A 16454-nucleotide genomic window follows, 5' to 3' on the forward strand; every position below is an offset into this window, starting at 1 on the left:
GCATATCGTTTAATAATCATCATGGTCATAAACATGATAATTAGGATCATTTAGTTAGTCATTGTTAAATTTAAACATCATCGTCAAGTACCTTTTCTCCTATATCTATGAAAAATTTCTCATTCAGTCCATGCACAATTTCATTACATTTAAATCTTTTACTCCAACGTGACACCTATCCGAAGATCTGAGGACACCCCAGTAGGTCGCATCAGACTTTCTAATCAGCATCAAGGCTTCTAAATTCTCATCCAAGGGAACCAAACATTCAGACATATCTGATTTCGGAATATTGAAAACAAATGTAATCAGGCAGTTCCGAATGCAAAATCCAAGCCACACTATTACATTGCATATTTTATACATCATGTATTTTCTGAGTGTCATGGCATCTACACCACAATGGTGACTATCAATGGTATATTTGTGTTTTGTGGTAGTTTTCTTTTGCCAAGGGAGAAATGTCTGAATCAAAGTGGTAAAGAAAAGAAGCCAAATCATTTAAAAAAGCTGAGATCTGGTTGGCTAAAGAAATCACAATCCTTTAATTAGAGTGGGTGGTCAAAGCTTGCTCAGGGCTCAGCTGATATCACCTTCATTGAGGTGTAGTCGGATCTTCACACAGAGAGGTATCGTTCAGAGCAAAAATTATGATTTTTATGGACTTGTCCATGCACATCCTGTAACAATCATCATCATTATCATCATACTTTAAGACATTTTTCCCTATATCTTTTCCTTAGTATTATTTGTCAATCAGTTATTTATTTATGTTTATGAAGAACTATTATTTGCTGTCCTATGTCGTAAAAACATCACTAACCATTAGTCAATAAAATGTTTGCCAAGAAAGAATGTCTACTGAATCATGCATGACCGGATTCCATGCATACATGGCAACCTGATCATGATGAAACTGCACCATTGAACAGGCAACATGCTCCATGTAGCATTGCAGCTCATGCCGGGCCAGAAAGAGGGAAACTCTTGAAGTGTATCTCTGTCAAATTAAACCTAGCGGATCTGTGTCTTCCCCTTATCATTTATCTATCGATCACAGTGAGTGAGTGAAAATGGGTTTACACCGCTTTTAGCAATATTCCAGCAATATCATGGCAGGGGTCACCAGAAATGGGCTTCACACATTGTACCCATGTCGGGAAACTCACCCGGGTCTTCGGCGTGACGAGCGAACTCTTTAACCACTAGGCTACCCGACCACCCCTCTCTATCTATCACAAAATAGGATGAGTTGTCTGACCATGTTCACTTTTCCAAGAACTGGCTGAGGTGTATTCAGTGTTTGGGACAAAACAGGCATAGGCCAAAATAAATAAATAATTCCAATTAAATTCTTATCTGACCCAATTCAGAATTCTCAACCTCATGTAAATCTGTAATGTTTGTTATATTTTTTAATGGGAAAAAATTAATGTTAATAAAAAATTAAAAATTCAATAAAGTTACCCACCATGACCTTGTGAAAAATTCTCTTTTCTTCAGAGTGTTAACTTGTTTTAAAAAATACTGATGTAAAACCAAATGACTCACTTTTGCAAAAATAATCCAATAAATATCTAGTGATACATTTATCATGGCCGTATAAAGACAGAAAAAAGGTTAAAGTTGATGTCATTATCACTGGTAGCTATTTCATAGCCTAAGTGACATGTGTTTTGTGGATAATGAAATCGAAATGAAACATGCATGAGAGGTGCATCACTGACATGTGTGTCTGAGAAACTTTTTATTGATCCTCGTGACTGTCCGTCTACCAAATGTGTCTTCATACTCTATATTTACCACAACCAGGACTCATAAAAAATGAAAAAGATTGATAGGAAGCAAATTGGAAAAGACTATTGCCCAATATTGGATTTTTTTTCAACCAATAAATAACAGTATACATAGATGTAATAGATGTTTCTGCTGATCAGTGTGGGGCCATGGGATATACACTTCACAGACACAACCTGGCTGGCTTGCAAACCCGTGGAATTGTCCCTGTAATCATGGTCATATTCTGAATCTACTCGTAGGTATAATAGATGTTTCTGCTGATCAGTGTGGGGCCATGGGATATACACTTCACAGACACAACCTGGCTGGCTTGCAAACCCCGTGGAATTGTCCCTGTAATCATGGTCATATTCTGAATCTATTCCTAGGATTCAGGTTCCTTAGGACGTCTATTAACTATGGACATCCACATGGAACCGAAGTGAAGTTTGGTCTTATTGGAAACAGTTACCGGTACATTATGGCATAGAATTGCCAGGCCTGGTGTTGAACTGCCTAAAAGTCATGGCAACTTTCAAGACAACCTTCAGTTGCTTTTTATGATCTTGTTGATATTTCACACTGTTTAATAATTGCAGAATTTAATTGAGAATTTTAATAACTCAAAAATGAGGGAGTGCAGGGATGAGAGTGGATATTTTCCTTTTCAGCTGAACCTTCTTTTCAATGCAGTGTGGTCCATAATTGTGGGTGTTTATAGGGGGTCAGGGGTCAACATTTATGGACACTAACATTTGCAGATCCTTGGAAGATTCTCACACCTGGAAGTGAGTGAAAATGTTAAGGGTGATGAGAAAATTAGGGTCAAGGTCATGTAACCAAAGGTCAGTTCGCATGAGTGAGCTAAGTTACGTAACCATTTCATTTCTAAAAAATCTTCTGTTCAAACAGACCATAGGTTTATGTACTTTCAGCAAGGTAACTTTTTGAGCGGGAATGTCACTGTCAACATGGTCAAGGACATCAAAAACCAAGGTCAATTTCTGCACCAAAAAATAGGGTGAAGGCCTGCGGAAAGTGGGTCAAGTCAAGGTATATATAGAGTATGTACAAGGTAGAGAAAGCTTTGCATAGCATTGATATGCTGATGTTGACCTGAACAGACACATGTGATGTAGTGACAAGATGAAGATGACAATAACCTGATGCTTGTGTGTACTATCATTTTAATCAACACTGATCAGAGGATAGGAAATCATGCAACTATACATCATGAACCTAACATAAATGATACATATTTGCATGATACATCCAAATGAACTGTCACATATTCACAATGAATGTTCATGGTGAAATGCCAGATTTCATGACTATGTTCCTAACAAAATATCTCAAACTGAAATCAGGAATATAAGAGACATACTGAAACTAGAAATGGATGGGTGTCTGCAAAGGCTGTGACACTCAAGGAACATTCAAGCACAGGCATGAACAGTCAACTTGAAACATGGACAGTATTGAAAAAGGGGGATTGCTTCCAGTTCAGTACAGATTTGAAAGAAGAGAGAGATACAAAGATATCTTTAGTTTATTCATTACTTGTGTACAAATTGGTCAAAGTTACGTCTTACGCAAAGCCTGTGCCTTGCTATACAACAGAATCAGGTGACTTCTACACATGCAAAGCACTGCAACTAATGATTGTCAGAGTCATGATGTACTGAATTCTAATGTCTATCACTTATGTTGAACATATAAAACTAACATAAGAAACAAGTAATGGAATTCATAGAATTCTACTCATGTGTGAGCTGCATCTAACACAATTCATTACAACTAATGATATTATGCCATTACGTCAATAACAAATTTATAATAAATGATCATTAATAGTAATATAATACGTTTTTTAAAGAGTAAATGCTGGTTTAAAAATATGTACTGAACACAATGAGATTCCGTTAATAGTCATAACATATTGCACAATCCGAAACCAATGTCTAATCCTTATCAAGTGGACACAGACAAACACAAACTATGCATTTATATCGGTTCTTAACATTCAAATAGCCTTGAGCTTTCCCTCAATGTTATGAGTGAAACTGTTAAGTGAAACTGCTTCCATATAGGCAGAAACAGAAGATGAGAACTGTGGTTGAAAGATGCTTGAAAATACATATTGGAAAGGAGATGTGTGCAAATTGGCAGAAAACAAAGCTGAGGTAAGCAAAACAAACTTCAAGACCCGTCACCCAGAAATTTCAAACAGAAATGAAGGGAGAAAGGCAGAATTAAGCATAACTGAATTAACATTAGCAACAGGGGCAGTGGGTAAGTTCCGTTAACATATATTTAAACTGACTGGACATAGATGGTTGTTCTTTATTACAGAACAATGTCAAGGCAGCACATGGACAAATGCTCACAATGGTGGCCTGCAAGCTAAATTTGTATTGCATTACATGTCTACCGGATCGCTCCCTCAACAGACTGCCATGCCCTCCCTTCATTTTGCATTGACACAAACCTGGGTAGTTTTCCTCATGGGAGAGCTGTCCCTGGACGTCGTACGAGACCCAGGGGCCACGTTCTGTCCACCAACTACATTCACTGGAATTTGCACCGCTTTCTGCGATGCTGTAATCCGACTAGAATGTTCCCCACTTCCCACTTCGGCCCCTGAAACACTAACACGGTCCTTGGACATAGATAAGCCCACTTTGGGAGGGGGAGCAGGTTTTGGTCCTGGGGTGCCCGGGTTCAGAATTGGTTTATTTGGTGGGATGGGGGGAGGAGCACCTCTGCCAGTAGGCATTACCTTCCTGGGCGACCCTCCGCCTCCAACATGGAGTGAGATTTTGCCGCCAGACGGAGTCACTACTGTAGCACTAGAACCTGGAGGTATATTCACACGATGCACTGGGCTGCCATCAGCTGCCCTTTCTGCTGCAGATGCACCAACTGGCGCTAAACGCTGCTCGCCTCGAGAGTCTATTCTCTCCAAAGAGGTAGATGACACATTCGGGCTCCCATAGGCCACAGGTTTCCGTGGACCAGAATCAGGCCTAGCTACAAAGTCTCTCTCAGGCGAACTGGTATTACCGCGACTGTCTATGCTCCCCGCTTTGGCAGTTTTGGGAACTGGTTTCGGACCCGGAGATGCCACAAAAATGGGGCTGGCAGTGCCAGAGTTACTTCCCCTACTAGGTGGGGTCACACTGGACTTGATCTCGATGCTCTGTACAGTGTCTCTGGCTGCGGAACGTTCCATCATCACATGCATCTGTTTCTGAGAGCTATCAATCTGCTGGCTGAGAGAGTCTATTGTGGCCTGTAGCTCCTTATTACGGTTTTCCTCTCTCCCAAGCTTGCTGCGAAGTTGTTCCCTCTCCACATCAAACTCACTGAGCTGTTTCTCCATGGCAGCCTCCATCTTCAGACTCTTCTTGCTCTCCTGCACAAGTCCCTCAGCCATATTCATCACCCTGTCTTTCTCCTCCCCAAGAATCTGTTCAAATTGGCTCGTCTTGCTCCTTTCACTGAACACACGCTCCATTAGACGCTTACGTTCCTTTATCAACATCAGCGCCACCTGTTTGTGCTTGGCAGAGTTAGCTCTCTCCTCTTCAAGGCTTGCCAACGTCTTCTTCAGATCTTTCTCCATGCGTTTTGTCTGTCCTTTCTCAAAATCAACCTGTTAACAGATTTGATTGCAAATGAAGTCAGTTATATAATAGATTACACATACTTTTCCTTAAGCAAACAATATAGAATCTGTATTGTCTTGTCATCAATGGGTATTAGTTGCAAATACAATTGAAATAAATGTTCCAGAATGAGGGAAATTATTGAAGTATCAAGTTGGCTTTCTTGCCTTTTTATCAGACCTTGTATAAGGCATAGGAAACACAAGCACACAGGGATAGAAATTACCCTAGAAAGTCTACTAGCCCGAATTGTAATGACAGCCCCAAAATGTTTAGAATTCACTAGCCCTGAGAATACTTTGAACATTAGCCAAACTGATCAGGGCTAGCAGGCTAGTGCTAATTTCTATCCCTGGATTAGTCTACAAGTTGAATAAAAAAATAATTAGATATAGGCAGTTCTATTACAGCCAGGAGTAAACCCCCATTTATTGTATAACGCCACACTCTGCAGTATACCAACAATAAATGGCAGCCTGTAAATAATTGAGTCTGGACTTGACAATCAACTGAACAATATTGTGAGCAGTGACCCACGTTGTGGGGGATATGTAATCAACCAGGTCACTGAGTCTGACCACCCAATCCTTTTGGTCACCTCTTACGACCAGTATAGATGTGTGAGGACCTAGTCTAACCCAAAATCCCCAGGGGGCAGTATTAAACTAATCTTTCTTGCAGTACAGAAGATAAGTAACTGTAACCATCCTCCACATACAGTGAAACTGTCTTTTACCATAACATGTCATCAAGAAAACTATAGTTATAAATTAGTTCCTGTTAACTAAAGTATATGTACTTGTCTGGGAACAGCTTACATACGAAAGGGTCCAAGACTAAATGGGTTCCTGCACGCATACTTTGCACTTGTATTTATGTTTGAGGAGGACATGCATATATACCACTCCACGTTTGATAGGGATGATCAAATTTGTCAATTTCGTTTATCATGGAAAGATAAAAATATCCCTATCAGAAGTGGAGTAGCATATATACTCTGCAAACAAAAGAAACGCAAAAGTAGTAATATTGTAAATATATAGTGTTGCCGATATCCAAAAAAATTAAATACCAAAAATGAATTTGTCTTTTCTGCATGGATTTGGATTGATTTGTGATGAAAAAATGAGGTACTGCAGAAATTTGGTAAAAAGATGGAAAAATGGCACAAAAGACAAACCATGTGAGAGCCTGGCGCCGAAACACTCCAACATGACATGCACGTGCAACATCACTTGTTGGGCCAAAGAACCAAGTGTTTTCATTTGCGTGCCACAACAATTATACAGCAAGAAAACAGCGAAAACATGCCATGACTGACGGAAGCTCAATGTAACCACACCATTGGCTGACTGCATACAGGCGAATCATCTTCGGCCGTAGCCAGGTTCTTCCTCGTAGCACCAAGCACCATTACAAGGCTGGAACCGTTATGAAACACACAGGACAGCACGTGACCTTCCCAGATCCGGTTGACCATGTATCACTACTAGAACATAGGACAGGTTCAAACAACTACGTCTCTTACTTGAAAGAACCACCAGAGCCACCTCTACAACTACAGCAATACAACTACAGCATGGATTGCGTAGCAAATGAACCAAGACAGTTAGGAACTGTTTAAGCGCTGAAAGTATTAGCGCTAGATGACCAGTTCGAGTGGTCATTTTGATCTGCATGGTCTGCTGTGATGTCAATGGTGTCAAGGTCACAGAGTATGGCCAAAACTGCTAAGTTTGGTTCAGTGATGAGTCACATTTCATGCTTCGCCGTGCGGATGGGAGAGGTCATGTTTACAGGCTTCATGGGGAACAAATGCCTGAAACTGCATACAAGAAGTGGACAGATTTGGCTGTGGTAGTGTGATGATGTGGGCAGCCTTCTCCTACACTGGTAGAACAGACTTGGTGCAAGTTCAACGGCACGTTACATGGATGAGAATCTACGGCCATATGTCCTTCCCATTTTGCAACAAGCGAATGTTATTTTTTAACAAGACTATGCCTGACCTCACACGGCAAGACTGACAATAGCCTTTTGTTTAGGAATCACAACACCCAGATCCTGCCATGGCCCAAATTTAAACCCAATCAAACATATATGGGATGCACTGGATCAACGACTGCAAGTATGTCGGCAACAACCACATAGCCTCCGACAGTTGGCATAAGCACTGCATGAAAGGTGGACGAACATTCACCAGGCCGCAATTCAGGGACTGACTGCTTCCATGGAACGATGGTGGCCATAAAAGATATTGAGCACAGATGACCTTCACCTTGGAAATCTACTGTTCCATGCATTCCTTATGGAACCTGGTTCAATGAGAATGTGTTGAAATTTTGAACAATCGATTACCATCTGTTGATTATTTATGTGATATATATACATCTAAACTCACTTTTGCGTTTCCTTTTTTTGCAGAGTATATATCAAGATGCCTACATTCCAGTATGTAACAAAGCACATGTTATCAAAGATACAACTACATGTCACCCCACCTCCTGTTTCAAGCGTTCCCTCTCCTTCTCCAACATGTAAGTGACATCGTCTCCTTGAGCTGTGTCTTGAGCATGCTTACGTTTCTCATCTTCAAGCTCAGCCACAACCTATCACAGAGAATTGTCAGTGGAGACATTAGTATATCATTGCTTACAATGTGTTCTTTACATAAATCCTCAGCATGCCTATGAGCTACAGTTACACTAGCCCAATGTACAACCAACCACCCCTTATGCTTAAGGTAAGTCTGTCACACAGACCCAGATACAAATATATCCAATACAGCCCATGCAAGTCTAGTTTGGCAAGTCTAGATTACTGCAGTATCTGAAAATGAAGAGAGGGTCTGGGCTCCTTTTTATTATAATTCAACAACTTTTATTTTTCTGTAAGATAAGTTCATTTTAGAGACGGGATGTCAGTCGAGCTTAAGGTCAAAACAAGCTACTTTCTCACAACACATGACCAGGGTCAAGTGATCAGCAGATTCACTAAATCTATGCCTCTAATGGCAAACCAAACTAAATAAAACAACTTCTTTTTGTAGATATTGAATCAAATGTGTTCTATTCGGAACCTCCATTTCAATGAGACATGTATAGGACTCAGCACTATGATGTGTCTCCAACCAGTGGGAAAGGGTATGAACATAATGTTCACAAGACCACAAGAACAGAACAGTTTTAAATGAAGGGTTGGTTATTATATGTAATAGTCTGTTGGCGCATCCTCAGCTACGTCCTAGTGTTCTGCCACGTTTACAGGTGGCGATATGCTACTTATGCCATTATGGACTTCTGACTGAGTTGGGGTTAACACCGCTTTTAACAGTATTTCAGTTATATCACGGCGTGTCAGCTTTATGTGGGAGGAAAGCCCCAAGTGATGCAGGTCTCAGACGTTTACCACTTCGGTGAAACCCACGAGCACGTGTATGGTGCTGACAAACCTAGAAACATAATCGGGGCTAACCTGGATTCGAACCCACAATCATAGGTTTCTGGCGTGCCCAAGGGACGCAACTCTGCACAGCGAATCGCGGCGCCTTAGACGACCGGGCCACCCGTGCCCCCATGCCATTATGGAAGGTAACTCTATTAGTTCCTGTTCTATTTATAGAGCATTGCGATCTCACAATCTGGCAATTACAGCAACATGTGTACTTAAGTATCAAATCAATGATATCATAGATATCAGTGAAATGTTACAGCTCTAGATATAACATAATTACCATCAGGACATAATGTTCCTGTGATATGTCATGCATGAGATAACATCATTACCACCATGACATCATGTCACTGTGAAAAAAATGTGATGCATGAGATAACATCATTACCACCATGACATGTCGCTGTGACAAAACGTTATGCATGAGATAACATCATTACCACCATGACATCATGTCGCTGTGACATGTGATGCATGAGATAACATCATTATCGCCATGACATCATGTCGCTGTTACATGTCATGCATTAGATAACATCATTACCAGCATGACATCATGTCACTGTGACAAAACGTGATGCATGAGATAACATCATTACCACTATGACATCCTGTCGCTGTGACAACACATCATGCAAGGGGATAACACCATTACCACTACTTCATTACTGATACAATTGTGGCAATGCCATTATAAAACCTTCCATAGGCTTGTCACCTACAACAGATCTAGGTCCCATTTCACAAAGCGATTGTACAGTGTTCCCTCACTATAATTGCGCTAACGAGTTTATAGCGCGGAAAAGCATGGCTCCCAAAATTTACTAACATAAACTCAAGTTTTCCAATGACACGATGTTTGCCACCCATCTCAGAAAACACTACCAGCAGATCACAGCAAAACGTAACACCGGAAATACCAGTCAACAAATCCGAACTGAAGTACGTAATTTAATCCTATTATTATAATATCTGGTTATAAACAAATTGTTCATTGTTTACCTGGGTAATGTTTGCATTATATTTTATTAATAATATTCAAAATTTCATTAATAATTATAATAATGTTTACAATAATTTCGGCGAAATCGTCTGCGAAGTGATCGGTAGATTGCATAACTCACTGTTATTCACAGCAACCACGGTCAGATTACCGCTATTGATGCCAGTTTGAGGCAGTTTGACTACTAAATGTCAACATAACGTTTTCGCAATCGAAATACATGTGGCACGGGAAGTCCCTACGGTGACTGGTCAAATTGTTCCATACGTAAAAAATATCCTGCATACCACCTGTACCAAAGTGCTACACTTATGATTCGCATAATTTTAAGTATATATATGGTGGAAGCTCCAACTTAAATAACACGATATTGGAATATATTATTCCTGATAAAAAAATAATTTCAAATACAATTTCTTCCGACCATTGCATCAAAATTCTTTGAAGTTGTGTCATTGCATACGTTTTAACTGAATCACCGGTTGATTGGGAGGAAACGTGTGCGCACTTGATTGCTATTTCTAGCTTAGTTTACGAGAAAATACACACGGTAATCTTAATCTCTGCAATGCCTTGGGTAGCAGGAAATACATTTTAAATGGTAAATTATCATGTCTAGTGATGTTTTATATCAAATTTCATACTTTATTGACTAAGTTTGTTATAAATGTTTATTCACCTGAATTCGCTGAAGGGATACGATGTTCTTTTCGAAAGTGCATATTAATACTCGATAAATCTTTTTTCATACTTCTTCTATTCTAATCTACTCTGGAACCTGCAAAGTAGTTCATGTTAGGTAGGCAGAGCATGTACTGTTTTGTTGGTCATCTACCACCTACGACTCGACCTTCGTTAAACCGCTGATCATTTACAACGCTCATCAATTATTTGGACCCCGAAAGTAGCGTTATAGCGAGGGATCACTGTAGTGCTATGACTGTCGTAATTCTATCTTACATCATAGGGTTACGACAGTCCTGGTGTCATGATAGCTGTGTGAAACAGGGTTAGTTGGTTGGTTGTTTTACACCGCACACAGCAATATTCCAGCTATATGATGGGAGTCTGTGAAAAATCGAGTCTGGGCCAGACAATCCAGTGATTGATATCATGAGCATCGATACGTGTGAAAAAAGGACCAGAGTCCAACATAGATCTATGTGTTACATAGGCATGTAATGAAGTTTTGTTAAGCCCCAAAATAGTTCACACAATATGTGCAGACATTTTCCAGCGTTTGACACAAGGTACGGGACAAATAAGAAGAACATCCATAAAAATCAGAAGAAATTTTCTACAGCATACTCCAACATGTCAAAAGACTGTTCACCAATAGAATCTAACAGGTTTTAGTCCACTAGTCCTTATAATGATAACACATAGAAAAACCCTGAAGTTAAAGGAGGCAAATTTCTACAAGGCCCCATGATACCTTACCTATTCGGCAGTATATTAATTTCACTTCTTTATTTCAACATATTTCTTTTCAAAATGATTCACACTATACCATTTCTATCAATCTAGCTTAATGACCCATTCATCTAATATGATCTTTTTCAATTGCTTTTAAACTTTCAGAAAACATTTTAGCAAGAATGACACTCAACATTGCCTAGATAATACATTACCTTGTGATAGCGTTTCTCGGCTGATGCAAGTTGTTCCCTCATCTTCAGCTGAGCTTTGCGTTGTGTAGCAATGAGGTTTTCTAGTTGAGCTAGTTGATTGTCATACATTGATTTGATTGCTGGTTCATCAAAACTGTTGTCCTTCATGTTCTCCGAGTCCCGCTGCAGAGCAATGAAGGGATCACCCAGTCCAAAACGACCATACTTGGCTTGAAACAGAAGGTTTTTAGCCTTCTCAGCCTGAAAGACGAAGGAATAATCATTTCATGATGCTCATCTTGCTCCTACTGATACGGTTAGCAATCTACAACTGCTGACTTGTGGAGTGATTCTACTTTGAGGAAACATCAAATGTCAACTTCAAACAAATTCAAAAGACAGGGAATTCAAAGAACTGCTTTAAAACAGGGCTCAGGAATTGGATATATTTGTGAGATCCTGTTCGAGAGATCAACAATCTTGTGAAGGTGTTTTTTATAGGATTCATTTTATTCTTTGCTAATGCAACATTGTTGAAATAAATCTTCATACAAACCATGTTTAACTTTTAATTCCTATCACTAAGTATCATATTGATTTTCTTTTCTTTTGGGGCAATTTTAACATTTCTACAATTTCATCATGTTCATTGATTTCTGTGAACATGGACTTGTATTAGGATCCCAACCAAACTAAGTTTCATCTCTAAGTCTCAAACCTTACGGGAAAAAAAAAAAATTCTGTACGGCATGCAATTATTTTACTGAAAACCTGGTAAATTCCTAATCATTTCAACAAAATATGATGTCATGAAAAAGAAAACAATACAAGCCAAAGTTCACCTTCCTCAGCCTGGCAAATTTTAGAGAAGATGTCTACAAAGCGAAAACAGCATTTTGAGATAACTTAAGATCATTACTAGGGATGGGTATAGGAGGTTTAAAGTGTATTACAATATTTTGCAACACACAAGGATGTATTGCGATACATTTCACGATATAGTGTATAATTCTAAAATTTTAATTCAGAAGCAATCTGATACATTAAGGTACGAACTGATGTTCAGAAATGGAAGAAAACAAGATGCTGGTACAACATGATGTTTACTCATTCACAAAAAATACAAAGCCATCTTGGGGCCAAGGATGCTCGCTACTGGGCAGCGAAGGTATTTGGCAAGTATATGACATTAAACACATGCTAAAATCTTAACTTGAAATCACCCGAGATATCAAACATGCAAAAAGATATTGTGATACGTATCATGGAAGGAAAGAACCTTAATTTACCAATATTCTGGCAATACCTCACACCCTTAATCATTACAGAACATTTTTTATTATCAATCATGTCAATTGCCAAAGAGAGAAAGCAACTGTTTTTGTCACAACGTAAATGTCTGAAGACGGCAAAGAGTAATCCATGTGTCACCAGTCACCAGTGGCATGAAGTGTGTGGATTTCTTTCAGATTTTTTTTTCATATTTGCCCAAAGCTACTTTTTCAATATTCATCAATAATTGATCTATATTTATTTAACAATTATAGATCTCTATGATCTGTATCGTTAGCAAATATAAGTCAGTGATTATGCTAGGTGAAAATGTCATCAGGCACTGGAAGCATGAATATGGGACACCATCTCTTTTTGGCATAATCATGATGAGGTGTGTCTCAACATTATTACACCATGACACAGATACATAATCATCCTGACAGAAATAACGTATCATGGCAGACAGTGATTGTTCAAAATCAATCAGCAGTTCCAGCATACAGTACTGTCATTCATGGATTCGGGTTTTTTATCAATGTGATGAGTCCGCCTCCTCATCAATACCTACTTGAACTTCACTGAACCAAGAAAATGAGCACCTCAATGATAAACCAACATTTATCTCCCAGCACCAGGGAGCATCGAATGAGGAAACAAGCCAAAACAAACCACGTTCATGATCCAGATCAACCAACTCAATCGTCCAACATGACCTCAATTCTTACCATGTCTATCTATAGCCCAGGATGTGAGTATCACAAGTAGAAAACCAGAATCTTCATACACTGATACAGCCAAGATGAATGGCTATTTGGTGCAGCTGTGGTTCGCATTCAATGACAACTTACTACACACGTTCCAGTAAGATCAATGGGTATCTGTGGGAGCCGGGATTCATATTCAATGACAACTTACAACAAACGTTTCAGTATCCCAGGAAGGAGAACATACACATTTTACAACATCAATGGTTTGCTTTGACACCTTATGAAACCATAGCACTGACATTTTGGGATGTTTCAATAATCAATGTATATCTGTAGGACAAAAACTGGATTGTTGGCCTCCTCTTCATCCTTGTGGGATTACTTATTGATTCTGCTAATACAGCTCAACATGCAATCAGGGTAATTAAAGCCTGGAGGAGTTTGTCAGTAGGATGCTTGTGTGTAATATTGGTTGAGATGAGTAACACCATCAACCAAGACTTGCAGAATCCTGGGACCACATAGCAGAAAATGTGGTCAGTTTCACCATCAGTGAACCACCCACGCACAGTATCAAGTCTCCTCAACACTACCCTGGTCAATATATCATAATGCTCTTTGGGAAGCAAATATCTACTTTATTCGGTCATTTCACATTTTAAGGATAATTACTAATGGATCAGAAGAAATTCAAACATTATCTTTTGATATTCATATCTCTTGTTTCTGCTTGTACTTTACAAATGCCAAATTTGAAGTGCATGTACTGTATTCACACTATTAGGCACACCAATCCAGTAAGCACCTAATGACTACTTTCTTGATCAATCTGTAAGTAATTTTTATGAGATTCTTGTACAAGCCTAAAATTTACATGACAATCTATATTTGTGTGTGTGTATTACCAAACTTTTTACAGAAAACATAGCAGTCTAAAAGGAAGTGTATATAACTGCATGGATATGCGGACTATCATACCTGCTGATGTGTTGAGCTCCAGGTACACAAACTGTTTTTGTAATCAAGAGGGTTAAAAGGGTAGTGCAGATCAGTGACTGATATCGTGATGCTGAATTACTCAAAGATGTAAGTAATAGGACTAAACATGACCTCTTGCCTCAGATACTGTCAGGGTTAAGTCTTGTCTCCCTCAGACATATCCTAGAAATTGTATTCTCAACAAGATCAATGAAACCAACGCCACCTTCGCTTTCTATCCATGTCTTGTTTGCAACAGACCCTCAGTCCCCACACCACTTCTGTAGATGTAACATGCGAGTCTGGTCTCAAACAAATTAGTGTCACATTTATTAAATTACCCAAGTTTGACTTTAGATCAACATGGCAAACAGTCTAAAATAGGCTCAGATTCTGAAGCATACCTAAATAAATTGTCATTTGAAAGACATAAAAAAATATTGTCTTGGTTCGTAGGTGTTGTCTTCATCATTGACACACCAAATGACACCATCAGTTATTACTAAAAAAATTGCTGACATTTTAACTTGACATGATTCACAAACTTTACAAAACAATGAATTCAGTACGATGGTCAACAGGGTTCAAATTTAAGCATGAAAGTCAAAGGGCCATTGTCATCACCTGATCACCCTAATGTCAAAACCAGGAATGTATGTAGACCTGATCAGAGGCCAATGTTAAGCAAATGTCAATTAAATTCCCAAATGGGGTCTAAAATGTCCCCATTCATGTTAATATAGCTATACATGTATCTAATGTGATGGTTCGTGACTGAGGTGCCTGGTATTTCACCGATAAAGGACCACTAAAGAGGAAGAGACTTTAATGGTTTAATTTTACAAAATTGCACTGAAAGCTTTTTTATAACAATGTTCAAATATCTGTGAAATGAAGAAAATCAAACTTTAAAAAAAAAACATTCCCTAAAACTGTTTATTCCCAGTTTGCCTGCTAAGGGCACTTTGTTTGGAATCTTAAATACATTCCTGTCAAAAACTGTAAAATTTAAGGGGTCACTAGACTGCAATACCACAGCAGCAGCCATCAAGGATCCTGAGACTTGGTGAAGGATTAAGTGATGGGTTTGATTATATGGATGCTTTTCTAAACAGTATTTCGGGGCTGGCGATTATTTTTTGTGCCACTGAGTGTATATTCACAATTTATCATTCACAGTTGAATACTGATCCCTTTCCTTGCTTATAGTATACAAAATTGTTCCTTCTCATGGATCTATTCCACTCGGTATTCTTAACCAATCAGTAGTCGTTTCTTAAAACCAATTCTGCTTAAAATGGTGTTCCTTGCGAAAATTTTCTTTATGAAAACATAACATATCCAATAACCGTTTTAATGATTTCAAAAATATTCAAAGCATCTACAGGGCATAATATTTTCTGACTGACATTCATTGAATTATTTCCTGTTTTGCATGGATAATATCATGAATCAGATTGACACATTTTAAGTCATGAGTTAATGAAAATATACATGAATATGAAACAAGAGTGAGATGACATATTCAGTTTGGCTACTTATGCCCCACTTTTAGTTCATTGCCATTGGATACCTATCAATTCAGTGAAAAGAAAAAATAATGCTGCTCAGTATTTTTCACAGTGTATAGCAAGTTTCATTCAGAAATATTCAACTGTTTGGGAGCTCTGCCCCATAGACTTCATTTTCCGCATAAGTCCAACTCTCTCTCATATATTCATCAAATATTCAACGTGTTGGGAGTTTCCGGAATCGGAAAACAGACACTTGATGGACAGACAGATGGACTGATATGGAGATTGCTATATCAACCCGGGGGGATAAAAGGTGGTCAACCAGTTCAGCCACCTGTATCAATGCTTCACACACCATCTCCTGAGAATTACAAATAATTTGTTCCCAGTCTAACACTATACATTTATCATGTTCATTAAACAGCAGAACAGCCAATTAATCGCAATATATCACCCCTCCCTCCTCT

At 38.8% G+C, this 16454-nt stretch overlaps 1 protein-coding gene across 3 annotated transcripts in view; it reads right to left on the reverse strand.

Moving 5' to 3' along the window:
- The window catches only part of LOC139444651 (cortactin-binding protein 2-like), a 75446-nt gene that overhangs the window by 46363 nt on the left and 12629 nt on the right, over nt 1-16454 (reverse strand). For 2 of the 3 annotated variants that reach the window (XR_011651845.1, XM_071225573.1), the window contains exons 3-5: nt 11535-11774; nt 7949-8056; nt 4268-5434 (exon numbers count right to left, since the gene is read on the reverse strand). Coding sequence is in view for 2 of the 3 variants with exons in the window: in XM_071225573.1 (XP_071081674.1) it covers nt 4268-5434; nt 7949-8056; nt 11535-11774 (1515 nt within the window). In the remaining variant the exon portion in view is untranslated. The remainder of the gene's footprint in view (nt 1-4267; nt 5435-7948; nt 8057-11534; nt 11775-16454) is intronic. The other variant, XM_071225574.1, reaches the window with a different exon arrangement.

Source organism: Haliotis cracherodii, unplaced genomic scaffold, assembly GCF_022045235.1.
Source record: "Haliotis cracherodii isolate W230 unplaced genomic scaffold, xgHalCrac1.p SCAF_6, whole genome shotgun sequence".
NCBI lineage: Eukaryota > Metazoa > Mollusca > Gastropoda > Lepetellida > Haliotidae > Haliotis > Haliotis cracherodii.